Below are 18,464 nucleotides of genomic sequence, written 5' to 3'. Positions count from 1 at the left end.
AATAACACATTTTTTTCTTTCTTACGGCAATAGTTTTATTTGTTTAGGGTGACAAAATAGTCAGAATAATACTCACTATGTGTACTGGGGGAGGGAGTTATGACATCAGCTCAAAATCAACTGTAGCAGCAGACATGAGTAAATTGCACACACTCCTTTTTTACTTTGGTTACAGAAGCAGTCCACATCCTTTGTCTAAATGTACATTTTTATCTGGTGGGACACACTCTCCAGGGCAAACTATACAGTGCAGTAAAAAGGAAGCTAGCAGCTATATCTTTTTCTTATTAATTAGTAAATCCATGGCACCTAACATGGAAGGGGGAAATAGAATATTTTAACCCCTTGTTGCCATCCAATATTGTCTAGAAGATGATCTCTCCCCCACATCTAAAACTGCAATAAAAAGGATTTTAAAAAAATAACACTAATTGCAATTACAAAGATCAAAGACCCCCCGTGTGTGTGTGTGTGTGTGTGTGTGTGTGTGTGTGTGTGTGCGCGTGCGCGTTTAGATTGAATCATGGGTTGGGTCTTCCAAGTTACTTTTGAGTAAGAAAAAGCAAGGCCACTCTCTGTGCCTTTAAAATTGTATTTAGTTTGACATGTCCACCAGAGCAGAGTGAGAAAATAAACATTACTTTTGAATAATTAAAGGAAGCCTAATCTTCCGAAAATCTGCAATAATAACCGAAGAATTATATGTACCCATTCATACAGTGCTCCCTTCTCTCACTCATTTCTAAAGTGGCTGAATTCTATAGTCCTCTCAGATGGCATGATAACTACATGTGGACCCACCAGAACAAGTATAAAGCAGAAACCACTCCTGCTACAGCTTCAGGAATTCTTGTAATTGCTACTCCCATGACCCAACCATTCACATTTTATTTTTCTATACAGGAATATGCCCAACCAGGGCAAACAGAGAAGATATCAAGCTCTACATATGTCTCTGCTAGACATATCTTTCCTATATTCTATCAAAACATTCTTATATCAGTTTGCAAAGAAATCTTTCAAAGCACCTTTGAAAATGAGTGAAAAAAGTTGTAGCATAAGCTTTCATAGACTTCAGTCTGCTTCATCAGATGCATGACATGAACTTGGTCTGAAGCAGACCAAATCTACAAAAGCTTATAATACAATTGATATTGCAGACTTAGGGGCTTTACAGATTGCCCCTAAGGGGTGGCGAGAGGCTGCCCTTTCCTTGCCGGATTGAGGCTGTGGCAACTTCATGCCGTGGCCACAATCTGACCTCTAGAGGGTGCAAAAAGGAACTTTTTGCATCCTCCAAAGGGTGCCATAGCTGCAGCAGCACGTCGGTATGGCACCCTTTCGGCCCTGCATCATCTGGATGCAGCGCTGGAGGCACACCATGATGCTGTGCGCCATCCAGAATGGCACACGGCATTATGATGCCCTGGGGGAGGAGTCAGGGTGTCCATCATCGGGATGCTGCACCTGATTCCTCCCACAGGCCGGCCTGTATAGGGCCTAACATGGCTATGTTTTTGGATTCTTGTATCAGGATATTTAATAGCATACATGGGCCCTTGCTATCCGCTGGGGTTTGGTTCCAGGACCCCCATGGATACCAAAATCCATGGATGCTGAAGTCCCATTAAATGCAATGGTACAGGAAAATGGTGTCCCTTATATATGACAAAATCAGGGCTTGGTTTTTGGAATTTATATTTCTAAAACATACTTTCAAGGGTGGAAGTTTGAACATGTGTATAAAGAATCTGTGGATACAGAGGGCCAACTGTACTATCCACACTTACATTAACTCAGCTTCAGCAAGGCTGCTATATAATGTACCTGAGATATCACAGCTATCGTTCATTCACAAACTATGAAGAAGAGACACCTTATCAGCCCTTCTTTTTCATACCAAGTAGAATTTTATGTATTTACACATTTTCTCCACCACCATAGTCTGTTAGAGTTCTTTGACCTTTAGAATACACTAAACATATTTTACAACATATTATTAAATATTCAGAAAAGTTTTTTTTTACCTATTCATACAGAACAAAATGCTAAGCAGAGTGCAGAAATTGTATGGTCAGCAACCTTGTCTGGATTTTTTTAAAAAAGAAAAGAAACACTAGACATAGAAATAGCACACACATTTCATTGCAATGAATGGGGAAGAAATGCTTAACTCTTCCCTCTCTACTTGCAATGATTTTATTTTATTTTTTTCAAAAAAGACTCTTATTGGCAGCTTTTCCTCTAATACCAATTGCCATACAAGAGGGAATGGTTAAATTTCCCTTTCCTGTGTCCTATGATCTTGATAGAAATGGGAGAGAGAATAATACCACATTTTTGAAGCCTTGAAAGGGGGTGATAACCACAAAATTAACATAATGGGTAGTTTGATTCTCACTTAACAATGCCATTTGTCCACTAAGTGAAAACAATAAAGATGTCCCCATAAAGAACTCAGTTTGAACCTGGCAGTGCTTGGACAAACAAAACAAGAACTTGTGCTTTTTTCTGACAAACCACCAGTATAAAGATTATTTTCATATGTGAGTTTGGACATTTAGTCTTGCTTCAGTCTGTCTGCAGCATTAATTGAAAGCCTAGATTGGTAATATAAAGGACGTTTAAAACCAGTGGCCCCTTTCTACCATACCCTCTTTGTTAAAAAAAAACAGTGCACCTACAATTGCTTTTGAACTGGGATCACTTGAAAGATTTGATGTCTGCAAATTCTGATGCAAACTAACCTCTCTTCTCCCAGATTAGTATGTAAAGTAGAATATAATTACACTTTAGATTTTATATTTCTCCAGCTCAAGAGCAGTATGAAAAAGTCTTTTAAGATGCTTATGCATGCATCGAGAATGCACTTATAATTATGTATTGTGTAAAATATATATACAAAATTAACTCATTTATCCAGATTTTACTGAATATTGCCCATTAATGCACTACAACTCTTAGAATGCATAAGTCATCCTGGCTGAATATTCTGGGACCTATAATCCAAAAAGTAACTTTCTCAAACTCTGATCTTTATAGTTAAATAGAAGAGTTGCATTTGGCTTTCTCAAACCACAATATGTTGGTCATTTCACTTGTCCCAGATTCAGTTCTCTGACCTCTTGTATTCAAAGTGAGACTTATGCCTGTCCAAAACAAAAGTGTGCTCTCCCAGGATAACATGTATGCTGGCGTGTCCTTTTACCTTTAAGGATCTACTAAGCTGCCAGTTGACAAGCTGGTATGTTTTGCATAGCAGTACCAACATTACGTCAAAGTAATCCCTGGGGAGTTGTTCTTGTCTGGATGTGCTTCCTATCACTCATGTGCCAAAGATATATTTTCACAGCAGGCTATGAATCATGAGTAAGGAATGAATGCTTGATAGCCTCTGTAAGCCTGCAGTCCACAGTCAATGTTTTCATTCCCATTCCCCAGATTAAGTATTTTCATATACACAGCCTGATATTCTGATAGCAGTAAAAACAACTTTATGTCTTTATGGAGTACTTGAAATGTCAGATAAGTCTAACACATTAGTCAATACTGTGCTTTTTTCATTCATTGTGCAAATTATCTATGTTCATGTGCTGCTTCTATTTTTATCACTATCCTATGTAATCATTCTTTATGAGCAAAAGACATACAACAAAAAAGGGATGATTTCCCATGTGCTACTCAGAACATGAGCAGGAAAATACAGGTATAATGAAACCACCCTAACTAAGGAAGGATGATAACTTAGTGACAATACCATTTTATAAGCCTAATGACACATTCTATGAGCTTAACCCGAGTACTTCAAATCATCTGTGTTCTGAATTCAGGACATTATCCTGCCGGATGAAGTCAACATTCACAAGTTTTAACCTATTCCTCAAAAGATGCAGCCTTTTGACAAGTTTTTCTTCCTTTCAGGCAGCAACCTTTCAATGACAATTTTCTGTTCAGGAACTTTTGCACAGAACTACAGTTACTGTGGCCTTTTATCTGTCAGATGTGCTTCCCACACTGTCTTATTCTAACTTTGAATTTAATCATGTTAAATATGCCGATATGCCTCTTTAGCAGATGACTAGATAAGACAACAATAGGTATTGTATATGAGCACATTAATTTTTAATGCAATGTTGACATTTCAAATCTTGTGGTTATATTATGCTCCATCACTGTAAAATTAAAGTAAGTGGAAACAGACAAAAGCATACATCAAACGTAACTTTCCAATGATGGAAGACTAGTTTGGTCTATGCTTATATTATGATACACAATGAATAGCAAGCCCTGGAGTAAACTAGAAAACTACCTACAAGGGGAAGTACACTATGAAAAATAAAGCCTTAACAATGGAGGAGGTTAACCTAAATGTATGAAAGACATATGTTACACAGATATTTGTCACCAGAAAAGAAAATATATTGACCAACAAGATACTGTAAGAGTGGCAAACTCCATTATTAATAATTGCTGTTGCTATTAGTAGTAGTACAGGTTGAATCTCTCTTATACGAAATGCAGGAGACTAGAAGTGTTTTGGATTTCTGATTGTTTTGAATTTTGGAATACTTCTTTTGCATATATGAACAAAATGAGGCATTTTGGAGATGGGATCCAAGTCTAAACACAAACTTCATTTGTGTTTCATATACACATAGCTTGAAGGTAATTTTATACAGTATTTGTAACATTTTGTGCATGAAACAGTTTGTCTACAGTGAACACCCACGGAAAAAGTTCTGGTTTTTGGAATAGTTCAGATTTTGGAGTTCCAGATAAGAGAGATGCGATCTGTAATAGCATTATTGCCAGATGTATTGTCAGCTACTGTGCAGTTGACAACATCTGTAATTTGTAAGTCATATAAGAACCACTGAGCAGAAAAGAAACCCCAAGGCTCCACCTAGAGAACAAAGCATTTGAAGCAAGTCTATTATTGACTTACCTTAGTATTAACACAAGCTTTTCCACGTTTATATTCCTTATGGCTTGATCTTTTATCTAGCTTGTTCCACAAAGCTTTGGCTTTCCAACTGGTCACTTTTGATTTGAGCATTGAATAAAAGTTCCTGTTGTCCAATGGATCTAATTCAAGATGACGGATGAGGATATTAAAGGCTTGAATTGTGCCTTTGCATGTTGAGGCTTGAACGAAGTTTTCAAATATTTGGCCAGCTTGGTTATATTTCTCATCACCCTTTTCCTCCATGTTCTGAGAAGACAGAGGGGAGTATCCTAATGGCATACTCTGAGGCAGAGGTTCATATCAAAGATGCAGTCAAGTTTTCCCAAACACATAACATCTAGGAAGAGACAGAAATAGGTCAAGTTTGTTTGTTTGTTTGTTGACTTTATATCTTGCATTTCTCTCAAAATGGGATTCAAGGCAGCTTACAATAATTTTTTAAAAGTCCAGCTAAAACATTAATTTACAAAAGTGAAAAAGAAATTAAATATCCATATTATTAGAAAGACAACCAAACTCCCAAATATATTTAAACATATTTAAAACATAGTTTCAATGAAATATGATAAAGAGAGAGAGAGATAACAAGCACCCCTCTTTGCACAGACACTAGAGATGTATAATTAAAATTCATAAGGCCTGGCTAAATAAAAATGTCTTCATCTGCTGGCAAAAAAAGGGCAGGCAGGGCCAGGCAGACCACAGGAAAGGCTCTCTCCCAAGTCTTCCCCACTCACCCCTGCAAAGGTGGTGGAACTGAGAGAAAGCCCTCCTCTGCCGATCTTAGAGCTTGCCCTGGCTTATATAAGGAGATACAGTCTACCAGATAGTCTGGACTCTAGCCATGTAGAGCTTTAAAGGTCAAAACCAGCACTTAAAATTGTATCTAGAAATGGATCGGTAACCAATTCAGCTGTTTCAACAGGGGAATGTCATCTCATGACAAGATTCAAATCTTTATAAACCACAAGATAAGAGGCCAACTGGATACAATAAACAGCAATATAGGAATTACCTTTGGAACCACCTGAATAAAAAGACCTGCCATTCAGGAAACTGCACATAAAAGGCAACAACTCTGCACTCTCCTGATAGCCTGAGCAGTACAGGCAAGGTTACAATTTAACAACTTCCAGAATATTGTCTAAATAAGGGCACAGTACAGGCAAATCACACCAAATGTTTACACATGCGTTATATTTTCCCAGGTAAGTGTATCAAAGGTCAAGATCAAAGTATATGGCTTATAATATCCAGCATGTTAAATGATTGCAATTTAGTATATGGCTCTATGTAATAATGTTTACAATCAGCCCTCCTTATCCACTGATTTTTTTATCCATGGATTCAAGCATCCACATCTTGAGAATATTCCAAAAAAGTATAAATTCCAATTAGCAAACCTTGATTTTTCCATTTTATATCAGGGACACCATTTTACTGTGCCATTGTATTTAATGGGACTTGAGCATCCATGGATTTTGTTATCTATGGGGGGTCCTGGAAACAAACCCCAGAAGAAACAAGGGCCCACTGTACTACATATAGAAAATCCTTTCTGGTGGAACATTACATCCTTATACAACACACACACACACACACACTCTGATTGTCTGTGGAACGGCCTGCCAGACAAGATCTGTCAAATCACCAACTTAGACAGCTTCAAGAAAGCTGTCAAGACGGATCTCTTCCGGCAGGCTTTTCCAGAATAAACTACTCGGCCATGTGGTGATTCCCCCACATATATGTGATGACTCTGCCACTGTTATAGGTTTTTAATAGTTATGTAATTTTAAATCTTACATTGTTTAATTTTTTAAGGGGGGATACTTTGTATATATCGATGTACTATTTTAACTGTTGTAAGCCACTTTGAATGTTCTAACAAAAAGCGGGGTAAAAATAAAAGTTTTATTTATTATTTATTATATTTGATGGATACTTTTTGGCGCACCTTCTTCTGTACATCATTTTTCTTGTTGTTTGCAAAAATTCAATCTTGTTTCCAGCAAGCTGCTTACCCTAGGGCAGAGGTGGGCAACTGGAGCAATTTCACTCCTGTGGCAGAGCAGACCACCCAACTGGGCTTTAGATGGGCCAGAGGCTGCAACCAGAAGTGACTTTCAGTTGTCAATTCTAGGCTTATTGTGCCTATTAAGGGCACCGGGTGAGGTCAAAGTGTAAAAAATATCTTGGGAAGTTTAAACTGTTGCTCCAAGTTTAATGGGAACTTAAACTTTGAATTTGAAAGGCCAGATGGTGTAGTGGTTTGAACATTGACTACAACTCTGGAAACTGGATGAACCACATACTATCTCAGCCCCACTATCTCACCCCCCAAAAATCCAGTGATAGGGTTGTTATAAGTTAGAAACTACTTCAAAGCACACAACAGAAACTGGGTTTGGTGAGGACAGATGGGGACAGGGTACTCTGTCCCTGTAACAGGGCATGATTCTCTTTATTCCTACAACAACAACAACAACAACAACAACAATCTCTTGCACAAAAATTTCTGCAGGGAACAATTGGAAAAGGTCATGAAAGTGAAACTCCTTAATATTTTTCTTCAAGTATTTATAAGGAAATGTAGACCATTTAGTGCTCTCAAGCACTGCCAAGTTAATGCCTTTTTTAAACGTCTCCTGTGACATGTATATTTCTTCAGAATATATTTCTTTTACTGAAGAAATACTTGGAGGCATTTCAAAATGTTTGAGCAAACATGGGTAGAGCATCCTAGCCAGATAGCAAATCTGCCTTTCCTTCTGAATGAAATTGTGGCTATCTTCTTGCTAGTGAACATCTGGACAGGGTACTCATTATGTCACACATTAAGACTGTATCACATAAACTCAACATTGCTTATGTCCTCTTTTAGCAATGCTGCTCAACAGTATTGAAGAGGATTTCTGCAGAACTAAGGGGCAGTGGATAAAGCTTTGCCAAATACTTGCAGTGAGTTAGAGCCAAGTATTAAGTCTCTTGACTGTTGCCATACATTCCTTACTCATGTGTGGTTGTTGGCTTTTGTATTATTATTATTATTATTATTATTATTATTATTATTATTACAGTATCAGTTCAAGTGAAATGATCCCATTTTTACAAAGCTGGAGAATTACTTCTCTTTCGCATGAAAAAACCCTTGTTCTTACTGTCACAAGCATAACATTCTATTCCCTGGCTCTTTCCTAGTTTTAGAATAGTAACTGGACTTTTAACTGCAGTATGGCTGTAATGCATTCTGATCTCAAAATCACTCAAAATCTTCATGGAGTTTTGCATTGATCGTGGATGTGAAGCTGGGGAATACATATTAAATACATTACAATGGCAGTTTTTTACCAAAGCAATTCTTCATTCCTTACTACATCAGAATGGGTTTGTTGAGTATTATTTGAAAACTGTCTCCATGACATGAATTAGCTTTGCATGGTTCTAATTAAAACACAATGATCTGAATCTGGTCCTCGTGGAAAAAAGTGCCCACATGAGGTGAGATTCCTAGGGGACATGAGAGGGTGCTCTTGCTCTATAAGAGATATACATCAGAATTCAACATACTACACCACTGTGAGTAACAGGACCCTTTGGATACCCCCCATATTCTATCTAGTGCAACCCACTTCCCTTGAATTCCTTTGCTAATTGGAGGGAGAGAAGCCATTAAAGGATGTGGGAGATGTCACAAGCCTAAGATCATAACAAGATAGTACAATGGTATATTAGATCCCCTAAATCCTTTCCTCCACAGGCCACCCCTCTCAGCAAGAGCTGCAAGCTACAATTAGCTGCCTCTTCTGAGGGTTGTTCAGCTACTTGTTTAGCAATTGGGTGCACTGGTATGCATTCTGTGAAAGACATACAGTATCACCCAAGGTGGGAGAGGAGGAAGAACAGGACTCTCTTAAGCTAGCTGGAGACCCTTCTGTGTACAGGCCCTACACTTCCAACAGGATTGAGGATTAAAAACTAACCTTGACCTAGCCTTACCGAAAGCAACAAAGGGGGTCTCTGAAGGTAATGGGGATTTTGGCCTCTCTTTGTTACTTCACTTACTTTTAAAAGATTAAAAGAACTCAGCTGCCATTTTTCTGTTTGAAGTAATGTTTATCATACAGTAAGCAAAGCACTGAAAACAGTCAGCAACTGTTCTGAAAAAGATTATCTTGCTTGATGTCTAGAATTATGATTTTGAAGTTTTATATTTCTTACAATGTATGTTTTACTGGTTATCTCCTTCCACTGCTCCTTTTATGAAAAACAGGGACCTACTTTATAGGTGAACAAAATCTAGCACAAACCTGGTACACAGAAGCTCCAGGAAATACAAGGGACAAAAGAGGGCACATGTTTTCCACATGGAACTTCTCAGGTTCAATTGGCATCTCCAGGAGGAATTGAAATACAAACCGTCACTATCATACTCTACTTATATAAATGCAACTGCCTTCAGCATAATGTATAGGGTTCTGGTCACCAGACTTAAATTCCCTTATGAAAAAAAGGGTATGAGGATAATTGTGGAGTTTCAGTCAGAAAAAGGGTGAATGCAGAGGAAGAACATAAAAGAGATATATAAAAAATAAAGTAATGGGGAGATGTTTTTCTCCCACATTCATAAAACTGTAACTCTGGGATGTTACAGTGAAACCTAATTTGAAAGATTCAGAACAACCAAAAGAAGATACTACTTCACAAATCACATAGTTAAAAGCATGGAATTCAATTTGGAATACAACAGATTTAAGTCTTGAACACAAGTCACTATGGAATGCAAGTGATGGCCACCAGCACTGATGGCTCTCAATGTGGATTAAACAAATAATTGGAGGATAAGACTATTAATGGCTACTGGATCTATTACCTTCGCTATCTGAAGCAGCATGACTTTAGTTACCTCATAATTTGGTGTCATCTCCAAACCTGATAAGCATGCCCTCTATTCCATCATCCCAGAAGTTTATAAAGATGCTAAACAACATCAGAACACTGTGGCACTTCACTAATCATTTTTCTTCCAGATGAGAAGAAACTATGTACTTTTGGGGAGTATGCCATCAATCAGTTACAAATCAGCCCAACAACAGCACTGTCAAGTCCACATTTTACCAGCCTGTCTGCAGGAATATCATGGAGGGCCTTGTCAAAAGCCCTATTTGAATCAAGAAATATTAGATGAGCTGAGAAGAGGGACCAAAGGCTAAGGGACCAAAGATACTAGTATGTCATAGCTGATAAGCTGTATCAGTGGTCCCCAAACTGTGCCCTTTAAGAGATTTTGGACTTCAGCTCCCAGAAGCCTCAGCCATGTTGGCCCATAGTCTGGGATTCTGGGAGCTGAAGCCCAAAATCCCTTAAAGGGCACAGTTTGGGGACCACTGAGCTGAATCATTATCACTACCCAAGAAATCCAAGGTCTTACTTGATCCCAGCTCTACCTTGTATTTACTGATATGGCAAGGATAGTGCCCAGTCTGTGTAAGTATGCCTTCAATTTTTACATAAGGGGGCGGGGGGGGGAACACTGTGTCCTATGACCAGAAATGTTGGAAGCATAGCCTTAAAACACACTTGTAGAATATTATCTTCCAGTGGTTAACACATAATATTCTCCATTAAACTATATTTATGGGTCACTATATATTTTTATTACCACGCTGGCTCATTTACAGTAATCTGAAATTTTAGTTCAGTTCCTGGACATAATGCTTTTTCCAGGCTATACTTTTGGGATATTGTAAGTTCAACTGAAACAAGTCCCTGTGTGGCTTCATTTTATTATAAAAACTAAGCACTCTGCCTTTATTTTGTGTTTTTGCTTTTAGTTTTATCCAAGACACACCATAAGACTAACTAAAATTAGCTTTACATTTTTAAAATAACCTTCATGTGTACAAGAAAACTATCAACCCTCTCTAGCACTGAGCAAAGCAAAGCTTGTTGGGAAGTAATTTCAAAATGCCTAACAGATTCACATGAACAGATGGTGAATTTCAACATACTCTTCAGTATTTCACAGATGAAAACAGGATACATTTGGCTGAGCAACTTCAGAGTCTGGTAAAATGGCAAAATTTATTAATGAGGGAGAACATACAAGCCAGGAGATGTTGCAGTAATTTGCTTTTGCCACCAGGAAAGTCAATCTGCCCCCCCCCCCTTCTCCCTGCTGCTGAATTAATTGAAAGCAAATGACTTTTACACTTTGAACTTAGTTTGCAGTAACTAAAATAAAAAGACAAAGAGGGAAAGTGGTGTGTGGCAGGGGTAAGGACTCAACCCTCTGTTTTCCCACTTTTTTTCATCTGCTTTTAGACTGTCACCATATAACTGGGACAGTGGGTGGGTATGCTTCAAGCTATGGACATACATTGATAAATATGTAAATATGCACAAATAATACTGTAGAATTACAGGACAGAATATACACTACAATAAAAAATGCTTTTAAAAAAAATAGGGCCAACCCAACTTAAGCTTCCCTTGATTCCATTGTGGTACATGAAATCAATGGGTCTATTCATTGAGGATTGAGGCTGGAGGCATTTCGATTGCACTGGACTCAGGACATCCCTTCTTCAGTTACAACGGGGGGGGGGGGGGCACCAAAGACATCCAAGGTACACAGGGGATGGGAGAGGAAGAGGGAAAAGAAGCTGAGATACACTGCAAATCTGTGATTTGGAGGTAGATTTTTTTTTTCATAGATGGTGATGCCATGAGTTGCCACACTGGGTGACGCCAATCCTAGTGATACCACTGTGGTGCATATGATGATGATTGTTCTGCCCCCGAGATATTCTAGGGATTCCCCAGACTGCCCTAAATGCCAAACTCTATAAGTCCATATCTGGTTTTGAAAAATGACTGTATTATGTGAAATAATGTAGGGTCCAGGATGCTTTCAGGAGAGACTGTTTAACCTTGGGAGAAAGAGGGCAACCCAGGAACCTGGAAGAGTTGAAGTCCACAAGAAACAGTCTTGCAGACTTACATCCAGTGCTGGGATTATACTTTGTCTGCCTTCCCTGTAGAAGAGAAAACTAAATTAATTCAAACATCAATGTGAATGAGAGACAATTGTTACATCAAATTTATACTTTAATGTGTTTTTTCAATAGCTTTTAAATTTGTTTTATGTTGTAATTAATCTGTTTTATGCTTTAATTATACATTTTCTATTTGATTTTACTGTTAGCTGTCTTGAATCTCAAATTTCAAGCAGGGTTAAAAAAATCTACTGCGTAGGTACTATATTTCAGAGTCCCAGTAAAGTACTAGCTATATAATTCCCTCAGGTCCAATAGGCCTTAAGAAACAGAAAGACTTTCAGAATATTTGACTAATCCCAAAATTCTTAGTCAGAACAGCTTCTAACTTCCAGAAAAATGAGAAACTGCCTATTGTTTTCTAGGTTTCAGTTACCATGTACTGTTAGAAAGGACTTTGGTATTTTCTTTCCCGTTACCTAATATAGTAATACATCAGAACAAAACAACCTCATAGCAATAAAGACATAATCCACATGTGTGCCTTTACTCACCATCCCATCAATTAAAATTTACTTTCAATGGTTAGCCAGTTTATTCAACTAAGACTACAGCTCTGTAGACACTTACTGGGAATAAATTCCATTGAACTCAGTGGGACATACTCCTGAGTACACAAATATAAGCTTGCTTTCCTTTATCTCTACTTTAAAACCTGAAGCTCTAGTAACAAACTGGGAACACTGAATATCACTATTCCTCAATGCCTCAAAGTGACCAAAGGAAAAAGCACAAGTAACCACAACTCATTTTACAGCGACATAAAGAGGAACTAAATCCATCTGGGTGAGTATGTGTCATCAACATCTTGATGTTTCCAGAGGAAGAAAAGAGACCAAAAGTTTGTGGCTGATCTTAAAATTATATAGCTCTGAGGGAGGGAAAGATGAAAAATATGTGATCTATTCATAACAAACAGAAAATCTGAATAAACTGAAACGCATATCTCCCCTGAGGTATTGGAATATTTTTCTGGATAGTTCAGTGTAGAAAGTTCTACTACCTCTCTAATCCTTTTTTCCTATGTCATAATTTAAGAGTACAAAAATGACTTCATTGGGGTATACATTCTTCTACCTCTCTCTTTACTAGCTTTAAAAATCCATTAAGTACAGGCGTATATCAGTTAACACAGCTTCTGACAGTGAAGCTCTTTTAATAAAAGCTTTTTACTAGCTATTTTTACACCCACCCAGCCCACTTTCCCTTCTCATCCTGTCTAGCAGGACAGTTTTTTTAGCAGCATCAGTACTGGAAGGATGGTAATGGAAGGGTGGAGAAACACACGTTTTTGGTATTGGATCCCAGCAGCATATCTTCAGTTTAAAAAACTGCAGTAAACAAAGCAGAGAAAAAACAGGATTCTACCCTAGCCATTTCTACTGTAGCCTATAAGAGGCAAGATAATCACCCACTGTCCACAGAATCACTTACTGAGCATGCATCAACAGAGAGAAGAGAGAAAAGGGGAGAGCAGATAGGCCTGCCACACCAGCTACATCCAGCATATTTTTTTAAAAAAAAACATAGGTCTATACGTTTGGCCACTATGGTTGTCCCCCATGCTGGCAACTTTTCGGTGTTACCTTAAAACATGGGGGAAAGTGCAGCTAATGTACCACATGCAGGCTGGATCCTGACACAACCAAAGCTATTTTTAAAAGGCTCAAGACATCTGTTGAACTCAATAGTGTATCTCTCCAGGGCCCCGTAAAGTACATAACCTCACTTTTGGTTACATCAGGAATGCTTGTGTCACCAGAAAAAGAGTGGCGAAGGGATGAAAAATAGCTCCCACACCCTCACTTGCCTTAAAACATTGCTATTCTTCCAGGTCTTTAATGATAGGTACTGCTAGATAAGAAAGTGCCAGCTATTTCTGCTATAATGGCTTCCAATAAGATTTTGTGGGGTTCCAGTCATGTTCCATGATATACATTAAACTGTGCAGTTGTTGCGAACTGCCTTAGTGGGAAGGTTGAGATATAAGAACAAAAAACACTTGCCACTGCACATTTTACAAGTGTGCTGTGTAGCAACTTCCATGTATTGAATGTTGTCAGTGTCCCAGTGACCTATTTGCAGAAAATCTGGAAGTATAGCAGTCTGTGCTTCAGCTTTTCTTGCTTGGATCCCAAAGAATCAGACGGCTTTTATTAAGCTGCTTATTGCCTCAAGCCCTCTTCGTCTATCATCTGGGTAAAAACATCAGACAGAGTTCAGCCTACAACACCATACACAGGTGCTGCATGACTTCAGCAATATCCATGGCTGTAAACATCAGCCTGGGAGAATTGGGGAGGAGGTTGCAATCTGAACTAATGAGAAGGCAGGTCAGTTCAGGAAGTAGGTGACAACAATCCTTAAATTCATATTCAGACTTGCACAGAATTCTCCATCACATAGTGAGCACATGGCATTCATGACAGCTGAAGTAGGTCATAGACAAAAACAACCCATACTCAAAAATTCAAGTTACTGTCAATGGGCGTAGAAGACCACTTTACCACAATAGATTACAAATTCCTCCCGACCACCTGCACCAAATGTTCCAAGTAACTTAAGAGCATAGATACCACTCTTTTTTTGGAAATAATATCAGCATTATTACTTTTTAAAAAAAATTAATTCTGCTTAGCCTCTCTTACTAAGTTAATAATAATAATAAGAATAAAATTTATTTGTATTTTTCCACCTCTCCCAGGTGGATCGAGGTGGGATTACAATAAAATAACAATAGTAACAATAAAATACAAGAATAAAACATATAATTTCAACCATTTAAACAGTTAAAAACAGTGCAGTCAACATTTACAAGATAAAATGTTCTGATCCTGGATAGAAGAGTGAATGATGTCGTTACAGAAGATTGGGTGGATAGGCTTGCTGGAAGAGATCTGTCTTAACTGCCCTCTTGAACCCCTCCAAGGAGGTAATAATAAGATGGATCTCTTCCAGGAGGTTGTTCCATAGTTTAGGAGCCACAGAGGTAAAAGTTCTTTGGGAAGTTGGATATGCTTTCAACAGATTTTTCCCAGAGGTTCTGAGAGTGCAGGGCAGATTATACAAGGAGAGGCATTCCTTTAAGTAACTCCGGCCCGAGCCATGTAGGGCTTTATAGGTGATAACCAATACCTTGTATTGTGCCCCAAAGCTAATAGATAGCCAATGAAGATCTTTCAAAATAGGTATTATATGGTCAAATTTAGAAGAACCAGTGACCAATCTGGCTGACGCGTTTTGTACTAAGTGAAACTTCTGAACTTGGTACAAGGGTAGCCCCATGTAGAGCGCATTACAGAATTCAAGGTGAGAGATTACCAGTGCAAGTACCACTGCTTTTGGTCCAGGAAGGGACGCAGTTGGCGTATCAATCAAAGTTGGTACCAAGCACTCCTGGCTGTCGCATCTACTTGAGATGACAATTGTAGCAATGAGTCCAGGAGTACTCCCAAACTGCGAACTTCGTCCTTTAGGGGAAGTGTGACCCCTAATTAGACTATCTAAAGCTCATATACCAAATGAGACAGTCTTTCCAAACTATCATTATAAAATCTTTTTATGTCAAAAAGCAAGGGATCTTGGAGATATGGGTATTAGTATTTGATGGGAAAGAGATCCATTAAAAGTAATTTGGAACAGGGTGTAGTAACTGACTGAAGCAGGAAAATTCTATTTATTACTTGTTTATCAAAGCCCTTTATTACTTAATAATACCTGTATCTTTTCAATATCAATATCAGATCCAATGTAGTACAGGAACCAGTAATTTTTTAGCTGAATATTTTACATTTACCTATTGATAAATTCTTTGCTCTTAAATTGTGCATGTGTGTGAGATACCATTTCTCTTTGAGACCAAGAGGCTCTGTTATTGCAAAACTTAAAGGTGATAAAAAGTTGTGTTTTTCTCCACTTCAGAAAGAAACTTTAATACCGCTCTGTTGTTCCATCCAAACAAGTTCTATAACATTGGAAACGTATAATTGGGAAATGACATTGAATGTCATAGAAGGGTAGAAGTTGGCTTAAAAATATTTTTACATAAATAAGACAGGATCCAATGGGATTACTCTGGTGACAAAACTACCCATGGTAACTGAAATAAAAGGGGATCACTTCTTTCCACCTGCAAATTGCTGTGACCCCTAAAAATGGCTCCAGAGGTCTAGGGAGTCCTTCTTAGCAGGATTTCTGGTATCATGCAGTACTACAGGACTGGGGCAGAAGGAAAAACCATTCATTTATTATTACCATAGCTACTAGTACAGTGATGGCGAACCTATGGCACTGGTGCCAGAGGTGGCACTCAGAGCCGTCTCTGTGGGCACATGTGCCATCATCCCAGCACAGTTTACCAGAGTTTGTTACTAGAAAGCCAGAGGGACATGACACTTTGCAATAAATAAGTGGGTTTGAGGTTGCAGTTTGGGCACTCGGCCTCGAAAAGGTTCACCATCACTGTACTAGTAGGTTTAGGTCTCAACAGATAATTCCCCACTCCACTAACTGAGAATAACTATCCGGTATCTGCTCAAAGTCCCTTTTTATGCTTCCAGTACAGCACATAAGGAGAACCAGTGTGACATTGTGGTTTGAGTGTTGGACAATGACTCTGGAGACTAAGGTTCAATTCCCAGCTCTGCCATGAAATTCCACTGGGTGGCCTTGGTCAAGTCATATGTGCTCAGCCTCAGGGGAAGGCAATGGCAAGCCCCACCTCTGAAGAAATGTTTGCAAAGAAAACCCCATGAGAGGTTCACCTTAGGGGTCTCAAAAGTCAAGAACAACTTGAAGGCACACAACACACACACAAAGAGAGCACACAAAATGAAAGATTCATAGGCCTCCCTGTTTTAGAGTATATCTGTCTTCCAGATATGGGAATAACCAGTTACCTTCCCTGCACCCCACTGTATTCTGGGAGGATAGAGGAAGCATAACACATTCCTATTTCCTGTTTCTTTTAACATCAAAGCCATGCCCCCTCCCCCTCCCCCTCCCCCCCCCCATGCACCAGTATCTCAACAGGGATCCAAACTCCTATTTAAAGCACAAATAAATAGACTTTTTCAACACTCCCCTTCTGGACTCACAGCATACAAGGTTTCTGCACTTGCTCTGCTCATTCTTTTTTAATATGCTGCTAAATTACAGGCAATTGAGAACTAGCTACAGACAGGATATTTTGCAACAGCTACTGCAATGTGAAACTACCAAGTTTCACATCTCATTTTAAAAAAATCTAAAAAGAACAGTGTTACAATTTTCAACTTAGCAGAGTGTCCAATAAGCTGATGAAAGGCGTACCCTTTCCTCTAATTACTCTAATTATCAAGAAAAAAACATTTATTCTGTTTGCCAAGATTTAAATGATACTACATAAAACACATCTTGCTCAAAATTTAATGTTTCACAATGGGATGCAGCAATGGATCATTCCATTAATTTGCTGCACATATTACTACAAGACTCCCAGACAGAAGCAAAATGTCACAACATGAAAAAGTTGTTTTCTGTTTTTCTATGATTAACAGCAGTTTACAATGGGTTCAGTTTCCCACTACAGTAAAAGATTCCAAGTATTTGCAATAAAGCTTCAGTGTGCTGTTGTTTGGTGTGATGTGCATGTCTCCTTTGGTCCTGGTTCCCCTCCCCAATCTGGAAGGGGGGGGGGGGTTCCCATGAAGCCACAATGCACTTCCACTTCAATTTTGCTTCCGCTTGTCCTTCGCCCTTGCTGAGAGGGGGCTGCTGCCTGCTAATTAAGAGGCATGGACCAGGAGCTATTGGATCACCATTATATTCACATTTTAACATGACAAGAGTGAATATGTGCTCATTTTAATGTGAATAGAGCATGTTCTTTCAACCATTCTTCCTGCCCCCCCCCCAACCTCTTTTGTAAATTGTGGGGTTCCTTGGTTCCTCTCTCTCACTCACCTAAGTATGCTATGCTCCAGTCATCTGGAGTCTCACTGAGCATGCACAAGGGTGCAAATCGCAATTAAGAACCCACCGATGTGATGGCTTACATTGCACAGAATCTGGGTCGTGTTCAGGGTTGCCATTACAGTGAATTTAAGGTGTGATAAGTAATCACGTAATTGCGTGAATTTTCAAATTGACCTCGCTATCTTCTCTTTCAAAATTGAGAGCCTCCCAGCCTATTTGATAAACTACAAGATCTCTTCACATACTGATTTTACAGACGAACACAGCTATATCTTTGAATGCTGGCTAGGTTCTTCTAAGAGTTCTAGTCCAGAAAAGGTACTTTTCCAATATACCCCACCCTCCTCCATGCCAGCATTCTCTGAAGATGCCAGCCACAGATGCTGGTGAAACATCAGGAATAAACTCTACTAGAACAAAGGCCAGAAAAAAAATATTTTCCAAGCTTCCAAGCAGAAGCAATGGAAAGGAGTATCAGGAATACA

General features: G+C 38.7%; 1 protein-coding gene across 3 annotated transcripts in view; it reads right to left on the bottom strand.

Annotated features, from left to right (window-relative positions):
• Positions 1 to 18,464, bottom strand: part of MICAL2 (microtubule associated monooxygenase, calponin and LIM domain containing 2) — a 183,195-nt gene that overhangs the window by 146,946 nt on the left and 17,785 nt on the right. For all 3 annotated transcript variants that reach the window (XM_089521194.1, XM_089521193.1, XM_089521191.1), the window contains exon 2: positions 4,946 to 5,303. In XM_089521194.1, the coding sequence (XP_089377320.1) occupies positions 4,946 to 5,245 (300 nt within the window). In that variant the 5' untranslated portion in view covers positions 5,246 to 5,303. The remainder of the gene's footprint in view (positions 1 to 4,945; positions 5,304 to 18,464) is intronic.

The sequence above is a fragment of the Sceloporus occidentalis genome, unplaced genomic scaffold (genome assembly GCF_023333645.1).
Source record: "Sceloporus occidentalis isolate IW3139 unplaced genomic scaffold, rSceOcc1.0.p SCAF_4, whole genome shotgun sequence".
In the NCBI taxonomy this organism is placed as follows: domain Eukaryota; kingdom Metazoa; phylum Chordata; class Lepidosauria; order Squamata; family Phrynosomatidae; genus Sceloporus; species Sceloporus occidentalis.
This window is presented reverse-complemented; position numbering and strand designations above follow the sequence as displayed.